The sequence below is a fragment of the Acipenser ruthenus genome, chromosome 26 (genome assembly GCF_902713425.1).
Source record: "Acipenser ruthenus chromosome 26, fAciRut3.2 maternal haplotype, whole genome shotgun sequence".
Lineage (NCBI taxonomy): Eukaryota > Metazoa > Chordata > Actinopteri > Acipenseriformes > Acipenseridae > Acipenser > Acipenser ruthenus.
In genome coordinates this window covers 24,406,731-24,426,138 of record NC_081214.1, presented here as the reverse complement: position 1 = coordinate 24,426,138, position 19,408 = coordinate 24,406,731, and the positions used below count along the sequence as shown (strand labels likewise).

General features: G+C 41.1%; 1 protein-coding gene across 4 annotated transcripts in view; it reads left to right on the top strand.

Annotated features, from left to right (window-relative positions):
• LOC117430552 (teneurin-1-like) overlaps positions 1 to 19,408 on the top strand; it is a 162,407-nt gene that overhangs the window by 134,101 nt on the left and 8,898 nt on the right. For all 4 annotated transcript variants that reach the window (XM_059001084.1, XM_059001085.1, XM_059001086.1 and 1 more), the window contains exons 23-29: positions 6,858 to 7,012; positions 10,529 to 10,895; positions 11,958 to 12,468; positions 14,663 to 14,835; positions 17,972 to 18,207; positions 18,462 to 18,755; positions 18,929 to 19,316. In XM_059001084.1, coding sequence (XP_058857067.1) covers positions 6,858 to 7,012; positions 10,529 to 10,895; positions 11,958 to 12,468; positions 14,663 to 14,835; positions 17,972 to 18,207; positions 18,462 to 18,755; positions 18,929 to 19,316 — 2,124 coding nt within the window. The remainder of the gene's footprint in view (positions 1 to 6,857; positions 7,013 to 10,528; positions 10,896 to 11,957; positions 12,469 to 14,662; positions 14,836 to 17,971; positions 18,208 to 18,461; positions 18,756 to 18,928; positions 19,317 to 19,408) is intronic.

Below are 19,408 nucleotides of genomic sequence, written 5' to 3'. Positions count from 1 at the left end.
TTTTAGATAGTCCCCAGGATGTGATGACTGAAATAGAAAATAATATAGTTTATCTAAAAGAAATGTGTTTGTTCCATTAAGTCTCGTATCTACATAAGTGGAAAACAACAGCTTTTTTCATGAAATGAAACTTACGCTAAAAATCCTTACCTTCTCTGGAAGAAATTGCTTGAAGAAAAAGCCCCCACCCACTCAGAGAAATAGAAAAACATCTGGTTACATCTGCGTGACAGAAATGAGCTGTCGAAAACCGTCTGTCTGCACGCTTTCAGGGCCAAAGGTGTCAGAAGTTGTCAGTATGGGGTGAGGGATATAAAATGACAGCGAGTTACATTAGATACAATCCAAGAAAATCAATTAAACATAGCAGCAACCAACGTAATCTGTAAAAACCTGTCTTTGCGTTATATGTATCGCCTGCTCCAGCACATCATTTCCTTTGGGTGTTGGTGGCACCCTTTCATATTGCTGATTTGGTGTCACAACATACTAGAACTTCATGCACGACATACACCTTTTAATGTGCTTGCCTCTGGATACTACTGAAGGAGGGCATTGTCTTAACAGATTGTTTCTTTGAATTGGTGAAGATTAAAACACTGACGATCATGACAAGAAGTCAGACCTTTGATTAATACAGCAGAGGAATGGCAAGTGGCAAAATATTTCATGGTTGCTTAATCGTGGGTATTGAAGTGGTTAAATCAATGTCATATTTAGTTAGCATGTTGGCTTTCAGTTCCTCTATGGACTGTAGACCTGGTCTTTGATGATAGGGTTATCTCTTTAGAAATAACTACTTCACCTGCCAAGTAACATCTGTTACTTGAATGAACTGACTCTTTTTTGCTTTGAGCTGACCACTTTAAAACATGTTTGACAACAACCATTCTGATTCCTGATCTGTCATTTACTATAATCTTACCCGGGGAAACATAGAGAAGCACAATATTCCTAACTCCGTATTGCGGAGTGCATGCAAACACAGGGAAAGACTGCATAATGGTATTGGAATACAGTAAGGAATAGTCAGTGCCGAGGTTACCAGTTGTTTAGCTTCTAGTCAAATGAACTGCTAGGGGGGCCATGAATAATGATAAATGGTCTCCTTCCAACTCATTATCACTTTGATAAATCATCTATGTTTTATTGCATCATTACATTTTACAATGCTCCTTTCACCCAGACACTTAAAGCTAGCTGTGCATTTATTACATGCATCCTCATAGACAGTAAAACACACAATACAGTCTCCATACATAGGATCTTAAATCTATTCTTTCTAGGGTTCAAACAGGCAGACGAAACCCCCAGAGAGTGTATTAAATCACTGATGTTATGTGCTTTATCGCTTGTGAAGCTGAGCTTTAAGTTGTGACAATAAGACCAGAGATACCTCTGTACTTCTTAAGCACTGAAAATGCAAATAGTCAGTAAATAAAAATATTTCTATCCTGGATAAGACAGCAACACTTTTGTAGAATACTGTGTTTGGCAAAAACAAAGTTTAATGTTTTACAGCTCTGCATTCCCATTGTTAAGTTGCTTCTTTCCATATTTTCCAGTTGTTATATTATATATATATATATATATATATATATATATATATATATATATATATATATATATATACATATTTCAGATAAACAATATTGGTACCTAATTGATACATCTGTGATACAGCTGTCTGAACGATAGTACAGTATTTCACAGCCCTGTAAAAACAGCTCTGATCTAAAGACACAGATCTGTGCTCAGTTTGTCTGTGGAGGGCCATTAGTATAAAGGATTCTGCCTTTCGGGTGTCCGAGGCAGAGCTATGGATAGCGTGTTGGTTTACTGTACTGCCCCTGTCCCTCTGCTCATTGAGTTTGGGTTCACTTCTGGCTGCAATGATCAGTCCACCTCCTAATGCCTCTGACAAGTAAAGGCTTAGCGTAGTCTTCAGTGCACATGATCACATTGCAGAAGCACTCAGATGCACATTAATTGTACACTAATAGCTCTTGAGAACTCCCTGGACACAGTATGCTGCAAACAGCAAACATCTCCCAACACAAACAGGTCAGCTTTACACCAATAGGGCTTTAAATAGCATGCAAAAACATCCAGATGAATTTTCTCTATTAAGAGAAATGTTGAAATTCCCTATACAAATATAATAGCACAATTATATTAAAATACAGTCCGGGCCTACGCCAAACAGCAATATCTTAAAGAGGAGTTCATTCTGACATCACCACAGACTGGTTAGCTCATGTGCTCCACTATGGCTGGCATGAATGAAAGTGCAAGATGCATCTAAAATGTTACCAAAGCATTGCACTATGGGTGGATTTCTAATAGAATGTCTCTTCTATTTCTCAAACTTCCTAGTAACACGTCACTTCCTGTGTGGTAGGTCAAATGGCTGGTTGCAGCTTGGTCATTGGAGTGAAACTGAGCTACAGTGCTGTGAAGCTGTCCGGGCAACAGGAAGGAGAAGGAACATTTACTGATGTATAAAATACAAGCCAAGAGATCCTTAAGATCGTGAGCAAAAGAAAAGGGGAGTGGTAATGTCATCACAAGCGTTGCTGGTGCTAATGAGAGGTAGCTGGATTACTGTCGCCTTCCACAGGTGGGATATTGGAACCGCTGGCTCCAAGGTTATCACTGTGTATATTCTCCTGGTCGTTACCTTCCATTTCACAATCAAGTTTTAATATCTTCCTCGCAAAGCAGGAGGTTGCAGGCAAGTATTATAATGAGACATTTCTGAAGGGTGTTAAAAAGATTAGTCCCCACACTAGATTCATTTCCAGAAAAAAACGTCAGAGAGAACGATAAAGAAAGGGGGAAAGAAAAAGAAAAGCAAATAAAAATGATAAATTACCCCCCCAAGGGATTGTGAATTTATAGGTTTTAGGTCACGTATTGTGAGCCAATTCTGAACTAAAACAAAGCGTGTTTTAATTGACAGCAGGCATTATTTGGATTTATTGTTACTCCTGAAAGCAATCCCTGGTGCATCCCTCCTCCCTAGTATTTCATTGACGTGACAGTCAATATTATTGAAGATTTGAATAACGTATGGCGGGTTCCTTCCTCGCACTGTTTAATGTGCAGCGTGGCTTTCATCAGTAAGGGAACGGCTGTTGCTGTTTCTCTCCCCAAGTTTGCTGCGTTTATTCAAATTGCCAATGAATATTCATTACTTGTCACAATGAAAGGGCGATGCTGAGGGGGAGAAGGGGAGGTTATTAACTACCTTGGCTGTCTCAGGGAAAAACAGCTTTCCTTTGGCAGGTAAATGAAAAGGGTTTTTCACCGTTGATTTTGCAAAAAGGTAAAATTTAATTGTCACTGTACAGTATGCAGTACAAGGTGAAGAGTTACAGTATGAGGTGTCTGAGGTGTTGTTTTATATTGCTTGTGGTTTACACCACCATTTTGTTTTCATTCTCTGTTAATAATGAAAGTACTGTAGACACCAATGATGGTTTAAACCTGGAATGCCGTCATGTATTACATCTGACTTCTAAAATGCCTAGAATACAAAAACAATTTGTTTATTCATGTTTTTGAATTAATTATTATTATTTTTTTAATTTGTTGAGGGATTAAAGAGGACTCAGGAAGCTCAACAGTTGTAATGCATCTATTATTAAAAAACATTGCTCTTTCTTTTTATTAATTCATAGTATGCGCTCTCAGAATATGGTTCTATTTCCATGGAGATTGGCAAAATGTGAAGGAGCATGTGCTGTGTAATGCAAAAGAGCACAATTCTCAGTTTGTTTCACTGGACATTCTGCAAATCAACCTGCAATCACAACTCCTGTAAACTACAAAATAGCACTCAGGTTGTCCCGTGGCACACCCTAATTGAATAATATTGTGATAGCCAGAGACCAGAAACTGATCACCATCCCTGGTTACCTGCCTTGGACCTTGTCACCTGCAGCAGGATGTAATCTCAGATCACCACAAGGAGAATAAGGAAAAATATATACTTCATTTTATGTCACAGTTCTACAGATCATATTCTTTTTACTGGACTTTTTTTTTTTTTTTTTTTAAATCTATCTTGCATTCATTCAAATCCAACGACAGAAAGACGAGCCATTTTGCAGTCTTCCAAATTATTGCTGAGCAAATGTGGAGCTTGGTCTAAGGAAAGTCATTTAGGTTTAAAAATTCCTTTTTGTGGATGTTCATTCTCTGATTAACTACAGTATTCGAGGATCATTTGTGGAGCATCCTCCATTTCACCAGCAGCACAATACAAAATTGAGAAAAAAAAGCCCTCCATAGAGTTATTAACAGAAACAACAATACCTTTCACATAGCAAATTACCAAAATTACAAACCTGCTTGGCAAATAATTACAGCCCAAAACAATCCACCATCTCTGTCAATTCCTTTTGTATCCGGTATTATTAGATTTTACATGCACTGCTAAGCTGGTGCTTTTCACATTGATGGAGCTGTACAGTGGAGCACATAGTCAATCCCTCAAGCTGTACGTTATAAACTAAGGAAACAAAGGAACAATTAGAGATTCATGAGCTCTCTCTTATCCTGAAAGACATTCTAGGAGTGCTCTTCAGCAATGAGAACAAGGAGAGGCTCTTCAAGACATAAGCCTCTTCACCTGTCTGAGGAGTAAAAAGAGTTAACAGTTTAGTTCATGCTATAGAATTTACAGCAGCACCAAGCACCAGCAGCCTAATCTCTCAAATGCATTTCACCTGGGACTCCAGAGACTCTGTGTTGCGGAACAAAATCTGACAGATATTAGCAAGGCACTCAATTAAATGAATTCCAGCAATGGCCATCACCATTCAACACTGATATGATTGGATAGAGTTTTAAACAAAACTGCTGGCTTGGATAATTTAGCTATGTTTGCAAAGTAGCTATATGTTTGGCTGCTGTGGGGTTTGTTTTCTGTTCCAAGTAATTTGCAAATGGACCTTGCATGACCTTCAAGATCCATTTGCAATATTTTCATTTATTTTAATGTTGTACATTTTACCAGGGCTTTACATTTCAGTAGTGTCAGTGGCATGATTTTCTAAAGAGGTGAATACATTTCAGGGCTTTCTGTTTAAGCCTGACCATTGTAGGAATCTGTAGACCTTGAATAAATGAATTGAGCAGATGAGAGTTTAGTGAATGGTAAACATCAATGCGGAGCCTTGTACATCCTTCATAGTTCATTCATTTATCACGGCAGTCTAGTAACCTACACGTCTGGAATGATTCATTTGAGACATTTTATGTAATACATGATTGGTGGCTCAAAGCTTGCAGGTAAATCTTCATTGTGGAGATTTGACCAGTGAACCAGGGTCAGTGTCCTTGCTCTTCTTCAGCAATTGCCAGGGGGCATTTAACATCTAGAAAGCAGAAAGACCCCTGGTTCTCTAAACAGGAATGGCCCCTGTGGCACAGTGTACACAATGTCCTACAATGCTAGGAGATGGGATGTGTCCAGTTCATTGATAGAGGAGTTGATTAAGATTGCTTGCAAGGAGTGAATGGGAAAGGACACACTGCACACAGGCAATGGAACCTGGCCTGGAGGGAGCAGTCTTTTAATCTGTCTGCTGTGACAGGATGATGAAGCAGTTTTGGGGAAGTGTGAAATGGTGCACCTGGCCTGTGGAGAAACATAGGGCTCCAGCCTGGTGCGCCATCAATCTCCCGCCTCGCTTTGGGACCGCAGAATTCATTACCGGCAAGACAAAAAAGGTCATTGTCTCCAGCACTGTAAACGGTGAGAGCAGCAATACAGTCTGTGAGAGTCTGAGTGAAGCAGAGAATAACCAAGCTGGACTGTAGCTTATTATTGAGTGGTAGAGTGGGATTTCTGTTCATGACATTAGTTCAGTTTGCCAGTGTTGAAAATAAGTTCTGACATCCAGTTGAATGCATGCATTCGTAAAATGTGTTTACACAGTGGGTTGTTTATTTGCACTGTTTTAACTAGGTCGCCACACTTGCAATTACTCTGTGCATCAGTCCATAAGAATGACATCATCCAATATTACATTTTGACTCCTGGATACTGCAGGGCTCTGCCCTGTCACGCTAACGATAGGTTATATTAGTAAAGATGCTAATATCTCGACTTAAGTGTCTTTGAAATTCACCACGAACAGCGGGTCAGCGAGATGGAGCACATCTATCACTTTCCAGACCCCCCCCCCCCCCCCCCCCGTCTAAACCTTCCAGAAGGACCAAATCCGATGAGCAGCTTTTTTTTGCTATAAACATTTAATACTGTACATGCTGTTTAAAGGATTTGTCATTCTGTAGCATTAACAACTTCATTTTTGTCCATGGCTTCAGTGTTGCCAGCCAGAAAACCCATAATAACCTAGAACGCAATTGTGAATTCTCACAGTGTTCACAAAGTTTCAACCCATGAGTTTATTTAAAAAATGCGTGAATAAAATATTGCTTGCTAACACTGAAACTGCTTAGACTGTTGCTGGTTCCTTTTGAACAGTCAAATCAAACCTATTTGAGTTTACTTTATTTTAGAGAGGTGTCCATTTTCATGCCTGCTGAATCAATCTGTGAGGTCTCTAAACACCCCTCACCATTACTAAACCCCTCTTCAATGCTCGTGTCCTTTAATACCTTTTATAAACCACGCAGCAGACACGCCCACTGAGGAGAATTACAATCAGAGTGGAGCATTATTAATTACGCCCAGGAAAGCCTAAACCAACATTCTTACTTTGCTTTGAAGTTTCATGTATTTCCAATTCCCTGTCCTTTGTATTTAATTAACACAATTGTTTATGAGGTGACACATAAATCTGTGTATATCATTTGTTGTTTTTTGTTTTGCTTCCCTCTAGGTATTGCCGTCGACAAAAAGGGTTTTGTATACTTTGTCGATGGAACGATGATTCGGAAAATTGACGAGCGAGGCGTGATCACAACTGTAATTGGTTCCAACGGGCTGACATCAACCCAGCCACTGAGCTGTGACTCTGGAATGGACATCTCTCAGGTATGCCGCCTCAGCCCGTGACTGCAATACACGCTTTCCTATTCACCCTATAACAGGGCTCTGCAGTTATATAAAGCGTTTAATTGCAGAAGATATTACCCGGACTTGCACAACTGCTGCTTCCAGCTCCAGCTTTATCATGAAATTGGAGGCGTGCAGTTTTCATGCCGAACATGTTAAAAGTGATTTTCTTTCCAAATTTCTACTTGTCTTCCTTCCTCGATTATTTATAATAGCAGCTCAGTAAGGGGCTTGAAGTGTGCAAAAGGGCAAGGCTTTTGAATGTGTTAAGTGGCTGTTTGAATCGCAGACACGGCCAGGCGTGTATTTGCAGTCATTTTTATTAAACGGTTTATGCATCTGGTGAGATACTTGAACCGCAATCCCGTTTTTTTTTCTTGATGGGAAATATCAAATGGAAATGAAGGCAATTTAAAATATGCGGCACAAAAAAATTATATGAATAAAATAAACAGTAAAACTTGTGTTGCAGTTGTTTAAAAGAGAATATCATCAGACGGTTACGTTTTTTTTAACCCATATTCTTTTATTCCAAAGAAGATACTGTACACCTGTACTTCAGATGACACCCCCTGTTTGATTTCAAGTACATGCAAAAGATTTGAATGGACAAACCATCCCACAAGTGCAGTGGTTGATTACCAATGCAGAATAATGATCAAATAATAATAAAAAAAAATAAAACAAATTCAAGTAAAAAGCATTTCAACATTAAAAAAAGCAAACGTTAAACTACATAACACATGAGTATTCGAGTCGGTTGCTTGTGGATTGCTATTTAGTAGAATACTGGGAATAACAAGCATTATTATAGGCAGGATGTTTGCACTCGACAAGGGTGTGTTAAATCATGAGAAGTTGCTGTTGGGGGCGATGCTTTCTTCCCCTTCTCCAGTGTATCTTAAGACAGCTGTTATTCCTAACCATTGTTGGTGCACTATTAAGTACAGCTCTCAGTGCCTTGTTCTTTAATTGGTGCTAAATTATATTATGATGTTCCCTCACTTCGCCGCTTCAACGTTTCAAGAAAAGTGTACTTTTTAATTTTATTTTTGGCTCCATGAGTTATTGCCTGTTGAATTCTCCTGTAATGCACCACAGTTTTCCCTTGAGAAACCCAGCTTTCAAAGCAGTTAAGACACTGCATTTGAAGCATTCTGAGCCGCAGTCCATTATTCTTAATCTGGCCCTTATTATATAAAGGTTCAGTACACAAAACTCCTGATAATAAGCACTCATAAAAAGTTTGAAAGCAGCGAGGCTGGAAGTCTCTTGTTGTTCCTGCCAAGGGATGCCCTGGAGTCAGTGTGAGCAGCAGTAATGGAGGGGTTCTCTGTCACTGCTCCACATTAACCCACATTCCAGGAGCATTGTACTGGGATAGAGAAATGCACACTCGGACCCTGCTCTCAAAACTGGGACTCAAGAGGCATTCAAAGACTGATGTTGCTTCTTATTCAAAGAAGCCAATATCAGTCTAAGAAAGTTTCATGTTAATCAGAATGTACAGTATTTAGTTAATCAGTACAGACCCATAAATGCTTATACATACATATATACATGCATACATATACGCATACATGCATGCATACATACATATATACATGCATGCATAGACTGATATACACATACATAGAAATGTATACTGTACTTATTGCATTGCAAGTTTTAAGTAAATACACTACATATATTAAACAGTAAGCAGTGTTCTAAAAGATGGGCTCCTCCAAACTGTATTGCATATTCCCATCTTCAGCTGAAAGATAAAATACATTGAACACTTAACAAGGGATCTCAAAGAGCTACAACACCCCCGAGCCTCCTGAAAACAACCCTTCCAGTAGGCTTCAATGCAGCAGTGTGCACAGAGTAGCGGCCCAAGCTTTATGTGGAGCCGGTCTACCACACGCAATGTGAACCCTCGCACCCTTGATCTGGATAACCTGCCCTATTTCTTTGCTAAGCGTTTTGCAGATTTGCATTTTATTTCATATACCTGTTTACTCCAAGAGAGCATTACGATCAGCCAGGCTGACGCTACAGTGGAACATAGAGGACTCCCGTTGCACAGCAGTTGGAAGCCATTCCAGGTTTTACTAAGAGTTTTTTCTATGTGACCTCTTTACCGCTGCTGTTTGGGATTGATTATGTTGTGAAGCTGCCTTGCTGAACTAGGTGTCCCTGATACAGACACTGCCCTGCACAAACACTGTGTATCAAGCAGGCATTGTGAATCATATTCTCAAGGGAAATGATATCAATCCTGCGAAGATCCTCTGTTGTAAATCAGAACTTTCTCTCTCTCTCTCTCTGTTATTCCTGTCTGGCCTTGCTCTAGAAACTCCTCTGTATCTCCCCTGTCTGCTTCTCGCTGGAAGGGAATAGGGGCCTGCTTGCCCTCCATGTTATGCCTTGTCAAAACAATAGTGGAATGTTACCAACCTTGAGCTGGCAGGAGGGAGAGCTCCCAGAGGAAACCTGTCTGTGTGGGTGTGTGCCTGAGCAGTCCCGGGGTCTCTCAGCAAGCAAAGACAATAAGCAAACGCAACACCAATACTGTGTATTTACATAGTAGTTACTTAGTAAATACATGTGTACTTCCACATAATTACAATGTACTTAATGTGATATAATGTATGATATAACCCTAATCCTAACCCTTTTCTGATACAATTGTGTACTTACATATAGTGTGCAAAAAGATGTACACATCAAGTACATTGAAGCTATGCTCAATAACATTATGTGGAAGTGCACATGTAATTACGAAGTAACTACTATGTAAATACACAGTAATTAGAGACACAATGTAAAGTGTTAACTAGCTTTCTACCTGAAACCTGACTTTAGGATCGGTTCATCGGTTCATAGATCAAATGAAAACAGTGTCTTTTGGAATGTTTGGACCTGGAAGTTGTCCATCTGGTAGAAAGTGAAAGCCAATTAAAAGCGATTTCCTTTTTCTTGCACTTCAGTAGAGGTGTGTGTCTGTGAGATGGCGTGAAACAGCTGGCAGCATCCAAGTTAAAAGAGACTTGATCTATTTTAAACACCCTCATTAAACATGGGAAATCAACACAGTGCAAAAACAAAACCGCTGACAAATAAACAATTTGCAACAGGTGTTACTGCAAGGTTCTTTTGGCTGCGTTTTTGCTCTGCCAGCAATTAAAAACATTTTCAATAGCATCCGCATAAATAGCTTTTTTTTATCACACAAACAAATAATCTGCAAAAAATAATAAACATAACTCTAAGGAAACCTATTTTTCAGAGCATTTTACAGCACTGGTGAATCACTGTGGATTATATCAACTACCTGTCTCTGGTTATTTGGGATTACCTCCTCCAAAAAAACATAGTAATGCCCCCAAAATAATCCCACTGTGGTTTAACACAGCAGGCTACAGCCATAGGTCTATACCACGGCTCTTTCTTCAAAGCAGGTGGATTTAATGTACAGTATATAACAGGGAGAATATCATTTCCTTGCAGGTCCGTCTGGAATGGCCAACAGATTTAGCAGCAAACCCTCTGGACAACTCGCTGTATATCCTAGACAACAACATCGTGATCCAGGTTTCGGAGAAAGGCCGGGTCAGGATTGTGGCGGGACGTCCCATACATTGCCAGGTCCCTGGAATGGATCATTACTTGGTGAGCAAAGTGGCTGTGCATTCCACCCTGGAGTCAGCACGAGCCCTCGCCGTGTCCGAACACGGGGTTCTGTACATAGCAGAGACGGACGAGAGGAAGATCAACCGCATCCAGCAAGTCACAACCAACGGGGAAATCTCCGTCATCGCCGGAGCGCCCACGGAGTGTGACTGCAAGATTGATCCCAACTGCGACTGCTTTTCAGGTAGGTGGGAAAAGGAACGTCCCGGAAAATGAACCTTATATTCTCGCTTTGGGTCACCATTGAGATCTCCAAACATCCTAGTTTTTGATAATAGTTAGTTAGTTATTCCTAATCTGTGTTACCACGGAAACTGAGCACTGCAAAGTTTCAGCATCACGATTGACGGAATTGTTTAAATATATAAAATAACCTGTAATTCAGAAACTAGCATTGCACAATAATATAGAGATGTGCAGCAATGAAGTGATATTACCTTCTGGCCCATGCACTAGTCTATTAATAACCCCCTCTCTAGTGTCAAATCGACATAACCTATTAAACATCTATAAATAGTTAATAAAGTATTTCTAAAGGGCACATGTGGCTGTTTTTACAGAAGCTTCCACAGTTTCAGTTAAGCTACTTGGCCATTACGGGGCTCAGATTGTAGTTTGACTGCAGTGAACATTATCCTCAGTGTAGCTCCTCTGTATAATAATATTCGATTTTTGAATGCAAAATGTGTATGTTTTAACAGATGCAATCTCATTAGGGTGAGGTTCTACATTAGAGGGAGGCACAAGCCTAGTCACTTGTGCGCAAAGGCAATGGTGTGAAACGTTCACTTTCTTTTGTTTTTGATATGGTACTGTGCTGTACTTTGCATATTTTCCATCACACCATGCTGTTAGCAGATGATTACTCTCTTCATGGAGATAGCTCATAGCTCACACTCCCCGCTCGTCTCATCTCTCCACAGCAAACATACTGTGTGCAGCAATGCTACAGATGCTAGAAATATCAATTTTGTCCTTTCGTTTGCAGACCCCCCCCCCCTCCTCGAGTTAACATTATCTAATGAGGGTATACACTGATCATGTCAGTCCCAAACGAGATAAATTAATTGTGAGTGTCTAATGAGCTCATTTTTCGACTTTTTTTAAACCATAATGCTAATGTTAGACCTGACCACATAGACCTAACGATAATTCCAGGTGTCGCAATGAGCCCTGGGACAGAAAATGTAATGTTGTAATGCAGGAATGCACTGCACTCATGCGGTGTACTCTGTTCATTGTTCAGGCGATGGTGGCTATGCCAGGGATGCCAAGCTGAAAGCCCCCTCCTCCATGGCAGTGTCTCCAGATGGCACGCTGTACATCGCAGACCTGGGCAACGTCCGGATCCGAGCCCTGAGCCGCAACAAGCCTCAGCTGAACCGCATGCACATGTACGAGATCGCCTCGGCGGTGGATCAGGAGCTCTACCTCTTCAGCACTAACGGGACGCACCTCCACACACTCAATCTCATCACCGGGGACTACATTTACAACTTCACCTACAGCGGGGAGCAGGATCTCAACACCATCATCAGCAGCAACGGAAACTCGGTGCACATCCGGAGGGATGCCAATGGGGTGCCCCTCTGGCTGGTGGTGCCTGGAGGGCAGGTCTACTGGCTCACCATCAGCAACAATGGGGCCCTGAATAGGGTGTCCGCCCAGGGCCACGACCTCGCACAGATCACCTACCATGGCAACAGCGGCCTCCTAGCAACCAAGAGCAATGAAAACGGATGGACCACAGTTTACGAGTAAGATATTGTTCTTACTTTGCTGTGGTGTGTTCTGGAATTGTTCGGGTGGCCCAGTGACCTACAGATCCCAGTTGCTAGCACGCCCGTTCCTTCTTGATTTATTTGTACTGCTTTAATCTGAGCCGTCCAAGCTGCAGTAGAGAGAACTGCGTGCTCCTGGTGAGGACTGGTCTGACTGGTGACTACTTCAGAATGATTTCATGGTGTGGACTAAACTCAAAAGGATTCAGACTATTGTTAGATTTATGTAGTTGAGGGAGGGAGTCACCTGATTTGGGGGTTTTAAACACAATGTTTTGACCAGCTCTGACATAGCAGAATTCGTATGCGGGTATTATCAATTGGTGCTTTTAGAAATCCTTGTCGACAGACAGAAGTCACCACCACCTCTTTTGGCTGACTCTAATGCTAGAATTCATTTATATAGGTTACTGCCTGAGCTCAGAGCAACAGACTGCTGCATTTGTATTCAAATATTTATGTGTGTGTTTATTTGTTTAATTTGGTGTGGTGTCCCAGAGGATATAGGCAGGCGTAATGACATTCCCCACACAATAATGTATAGCTCTGAACATATTACCAACAATTGTCATTTGTCATGCAGTTAAACCCGCTTATAAAACTGCCCAAGGCACCATCGGCAAGTGGCCTCTTAAAATTTGAATTTATGACACTTATTATCGACTATTTAACAGTTTATTCCAGGGTGCAATTTAATTCAGCTTTGGGGTGTAGGGGCCAGTGTTTCTTTGTTACTTGACAAACAACTTGTTGTTGTTTTCTGTGGAGCACGTCGCCCTCTTGTGGTGCATATCCAGATTGCTCAAAACATTCCAGATTTTTTGCAGAAGTGATGTTCTGTCTGTACAATACAGATGTTTTTGTTTGTTTGTTTTGTATTTTCTATTCTCTATCTGTGCTATATACTGTATATATAAGGCTTACATAACAGTAATGTTCAAGGACTATCTGTCTAGACAGCTACGCAGCCTTTGTTGCAACTTTTTGTCTTGCTGAGGCTAAATAGTCTAGCCTACTTCTTTGAGAAGAAAGGTGGTGTCCTTTTTCAACAAATACATTTTTCCAAAGGTTTTATAGAAATGTCTGTTTCTTAGAAACACTATTATAGCACCCCAGGAGTCGTGGGGTGTCGTGACTCGTTTAATGTAAAAAGCATTTCCAAGCAAACTCTACCGTCTGAACGTGTGTGCTGTGGGGCAGTGTTTTCAGATATACCTGCAGTCACAATCTTCTGCTTCAGTTAAGCATGACTTGTACCATCATACTCATTTATCGATTAAAATCTATGCTTACCAGAAATAAAATACATCACAAACAGACCAACGCAAATATGCTTTTAAATGTCAGCATTTCGATATTGCACACAGCTTGGAATCGGACCCCTCTTTGCTAAACAACGCTGATGCTCTCAATCACAAAACATATGAAATGTTCATTTAATGCATATGTTTCTTTGATATAATGTTCATACAGAAATACAGTCTCTCTCTCTCTAAATATATATATATATATATAAAGTGACAGTATAAATGCATGTTTACATTGACATTCTTATACCTAATTTTTTTATAAATTCATAAAGTATTTTAATTAAACTGTGATCAATAGTCAATACTTTCTACTTTGAATGCCCCATTATTTACTCCCATTGACTTTCACAGACTGTTCACATATCTCTGAAAGTCTCAATATCGGCAACACATTCAACCCGGCCAGACAAGAAGTGAAGTTAAAACCACTGTGAGTCTAAATTAAGCAACTGCAACTGCTTTTAGTTCAGATAAGCTTTTGACACCTTCCAGTGATAATAGATGCAGTGAAACTGAGCACAGCTACAGCAGCTGACTATCCAGGCATTAACCCTCTATTAGACCACTGTATGTTGAACAGTGCAGTTTAACCTATTGGTTTACCTATAAATGACATACCAAAACACATTTTTCAATGCCATTTATTTGATTAACACTATACCCTATAACTTGTATCATTACTGTAGAGGCTTCAGAGTGAGAAATTAACTCCAAAAATATGAAAGCATGCTGTCAAAAGGCAAAGCTGGAAAGGGTTTTTTTTTTCCTCTTCAAGTTCTTCAAGTTTCTAGTTTTCCCAACTAGGAGATGCAATCGTGACACGGCTGTCTGCATTGAATAACAACCGTGTCTGTGTGTAGGTACAATGCTGAAGGTCACCTGATCAACGCGACCTTCCCTACCGGGGAGGTCAGCAGTCTCCAGAGCAACACGGAGAAGTCTGTGCGAGTGGAAGTGGACACTTCAAACAAGGAGAACTTTGTCACCACCACCAACCTCTCAGCAACCAACACCATCTATACACTGCGGCAAGGTGAGTAGCACACCACTGATAGACTTTGTGACCTTGTGTGCCAGCGGAGTCAATGTGACATGACTGAGGCTCGAGAGACAGCACTCAGTGATACACTTCCACTTCGGCAGTACTGGGAATGTAGCATATTGATGCCCACAACAAACACCTTGATATCTGCTGCGATTCTAAAATGAGAAATAATAGTGGTTGCTAAGTGCTAGGCAGATTATCTGCACAAATTAGTACCCAATGCTGACACCATGTTCATTTTTATAACACTTTAGTAGGAATTAAAGAACAGAAAGGGTCAGTGCTTTATTGACCATTTGAATGACCCGGCTATTGTAATTTTATGGCCAAATAGCATTTATCATTGTAGTCAGTTTGAGTCAGAAATCAAATGTGATTCAATGTAGATGTGATACACTGCCGTGCCGGATTCTGTCCCCTGTCTGTGAGATGAGAGGAGGTTAAAAGGTCTAAAACCACGAATGCAGACGAGGCCCGGCTCTTTTGCATTGTGGTTAATATACTCGCTTACATGTTGAAAGCAAATCCGAAAGGAAGAATGTGCAGCTATGGCCAGATGTTTTGCATCCTCACCCTAGAGAATGTTATCTCATTTTGTTTCATAAAGTCGAATAAAGCCTGCTGAATAATGTTGATTAACATATTGAATTACACACCGCTTTGTAGTTTTCCATATACTTAACGAAAAACTGACACAAATTGAAAAATGTGACATTTCAAAATCTAACAAAATACTGTACTATTATTATGGCTTCCGCTAGACTTTTGGGATGTCATTTTGTAGTTTCTTTGACTACATGATGTTAAATAAAAGATCTAAATTATGTTTTTTTATTTTTTATTATGTATCTTAAATTCTAGGGTGATGCTAAACTTTTGGCCATAGCTGTACATGGTCACAGTATGGACAGAGGAATTTATTAGTATTTTTTATTGAATTCAATTTTTCTGGTGAGTGAAGTTTCCATTGTCACACAGAATGTCATCATAGCTCAAAGCAGTTGTCAAGTAGGTGTGTGGTCTAGTAGTCACAGATGTTGGCTGCTGAATCGGAAACTATAACTGCAAACAAAGAGGCTGGGTTTTTATACCCAACAGTTTTTGCAGTTGGAAGCGTGCACAGCTCATAGACAGAATAAGCAGACAGAGTCAAAAACGGTCTGATATTTGTCTCCCCAAGCAAGATCCCAAACCTCAGTGATTCAGATGTGCAAGCAGCATGAAATGAAAGGGGAGGTTTTTGGTTGAGAGAATGAAAAACAGAACAGCCCTATTGTTTTGTTTTTTTAATAAGCATTCTCATTCTAAACGGCACACCCAAGGAGGCACCCTGGATTAAACTGATACAAATCCCTTGTCTTGGAGGCAGTGCGGTCTAGTGGCAATAACGAAGGGTTGTGTTCGTACATCACACACTCGCTGATCAATTCACTGCAGTGTTAAAGCTTTATGAACACGTCACACAGTGAATGGAGACCCGTGTATTACTGTGACCCCGGTTGAGCGACTTATCCAGCGGTTCAACTCAACTGGGACCACACTGAGGTATGGAGTCCCATGTAATGATTTGTACGGTAATTTACTGAATCATATTAGTCCTGGAAGATGTTTAGAGATTTCAACTACATAACAAAAGCCTGAACAGGCCCCTAGTGCAGGCAGGGTACCTTCAGCATTAGGTTACACCCCTCACTGAAGTGGCAGATCAGTCATAGATGGCAGTGGAAAGGCTCCTTTTTTCCCCTCTATGCTAGAGGTTTCTATTCATATAAGGCAGGCTCCCACGTGATCTAAGAACCACATTCATAAAGCACTGCAGTTCTGCACAGTTACAGAAATCTGCAGTCCCTCTGAACCCCCTCAGATCACCACCAAAGCCATTTAGAGTTTCGTTTAACCACCCTTTAGAATATGGTGGGGACCACAAGGGATATTTCCACCTTATCAAGATAAATTGCTCCTAGATGTTATAACAGAAGAAGGGCTCCAGGGATAAATAGAGCAGTTTTAATGCTCCCACTAAACAAGCATGCAGGCGATTTACAGAAATCCACAAACGTGGAGTCAACTGATTGCTTTCCCGGTTTAGGATTCCTCGGCTCTAAGCCACCGTGGATGTGCTGGAATGATTAATGCCCTCCGATTGTAATGTATTGAAATAGGGCTGTTTGCATGCCGAAGCAGCAAAGGGTATCAAGCTGCTTTCAATTTGCATGTTTTCATCATTACAGACGTAATTGTTGCAGCGCTTTCAATTCAAGTTTGACATTTACGTATTTATTTAGTTCCTTATTTATGTATTTATTTATTTCAGTAAAAAAAAAAATACAGCAGCTGCATTTCAAAGTGAAGTTAACAAACATTAAACAAGCTCTCAAATAAGTTTCATTTTCATAGTGATGCAATAACACCGGTAATATTTCAGTTTGCTTGGTGAAACAGTGCTAGTGCTGCGCCTAGCCGTCTATTCACACGTCTGCTTTGAGAGTGTAAATGAGATGACAGGTACACGTTATCAAATGCATGTTTGGAAAGACGTCTGTTGTACTAAAGCCTCATTGGTGAGAAGATTCTGCAAAGGTGTCAAGAGCTGGTGGTCTGTGGAGACCCGAAGAGGGTAAACAGGATGTTCTCCTTTTTGTCTCACGTAAACCAAACGACAGTGACGTCCTGTGTGCAAGTATCAATTCTTCCAAGCCTAAACAGCGCTGAACACTCAGATGTGCACGTGTCATTTTTATCGTCTACTGGTGCATCGAAAAGGAGATTTGTTTTGCAATGTAGGGGCACTAAAGCTAGGGCAACAATTAAAAGAAAACTGGCACTTTCCTGCTACAAATATTAGGACACTATGTGTTACAAGCAAAATCAGAAATGTAGGCAAGCCTATCTAATAATGCATGTAAAGGATTGCTGAATTTCTAGCTTTGCTTGTAAAACATACACTTCAGCAAGTAACCTCCCCAGGACTGCTGGAAGGTTCTGTATGTGTATGATACAGTCAGTTTAAAAGTTTAGACGCATGTGCATGGTTCTAGTGGGTTTTTTTTTATTATCCAGTACATTGTAAGAGCTCTAGAAATGTCTGTGCCCACGTGTTTATCTGATTGAATGTGTTTTCCAGACCATGCACAGAACACGTACCGCGTGAGTGCAGACGGCTCTCTGCGTGTGACCTTCGCCAGCGGCATGGAGCTGACCCTGAACACAGAGCCGCACATCTCTGCGGGGGTGGTGAACCCCACCGTGGGCAAGTGCAACATCACCCTGCCCGGCGAGCACAGTCCCAGCCTGATCGAGTGGAGGCAGCGTAGAGAGCAGGCCAAGGGGAACTACACAGCCTTCGAGAGGCGCCTCCGGGTAATCATGTCTTACCAGCAACTCTGTGAAACGCACACGAGAAGAGTTAACACTGAAAAAAAAAATAAGGACTGCGGCACCGTAATTCAAATTGAAATTGACATTTTAACATATGCCCCATGTACATTTACAGTTATATTGAGAGAATGTAGCACTCATTAGCACCAACTATTTTTACTGCTGGGCTGCCTGACCGCTGACTGTTTGAGCTTGATCACACGTCACTGATATTCTGTTATTGTATCTGTTACTAGGCTCATAACAGAAACCTGCTGTCCATAGACTTCGATCAGGCAACAAGAGTGGGCAAGATCTACGACGATCACCGCAAGTTTACCCTTCGCATTCTTTATGATAAAATGGGCCGCCCCGTGCTCTGGTCCCCGAGCAGCAAGTACAATGAGGTGAATGTCACCTACTCTCCTGCTGGGCTGCTAACCAGCATTCAGAGGGGGAACTGGTCAGAGCGACTGGAGTATGAGAACGGGAGGATAGTCTCTAGAATGTGGGCTAATGGCAAAATATGGAGCTACACTTTCCTGGAGAAGGTAAAGTATTGTTGGGTTTGTTTGCTAATTCCGATTTTGTTTTTTTTAATTTAATAATTAGTTTATTTTGCAATGTATTTGGAGTGCCATTTATCAGTATTATATACCATACCTTTTTTTGGAGAATGATAGTTTTTGTTCCCTTTTCTCTTTTCTTCACATGTTTATTGTAGTCCGTAATGCTACTTCTGCACAGCCAGCGAAGGTACATCTTCGAGTACGATCAGACTGACCGCCTCGTCTCCATCACTATGCCCAGCATGGTGCGGCACAGCCTCCAGACCATGCTGTCCGTGGGATACTACAGGAACATCTACACCCCCCCTGACAGCAGTGACGCGGTGGTGCAGGACTACAGCCGCGATGGGAGGCTGCTGCAGACGCTGTACCTGGGGACGGGCCGCCGAGCCCTCTACAGATACACCAAGCAGTCCAGGCTGTCCGAGATCCTGTACGATACCACCCTGGTGACCTTCACCTACGACGACTCCTCCGGCGTGGTTAAAACAATCCACCTGATGCACGAGGGCTTCATCTGCACCATCAGATACAGGCAAACAGGTAACACAGCAAAGCACACGCTTCAATAGAGCCCAGCTCCACAGGCATCAGATACAGGTAACACAGCAAGCACACACTTCAATAGAGCCCAG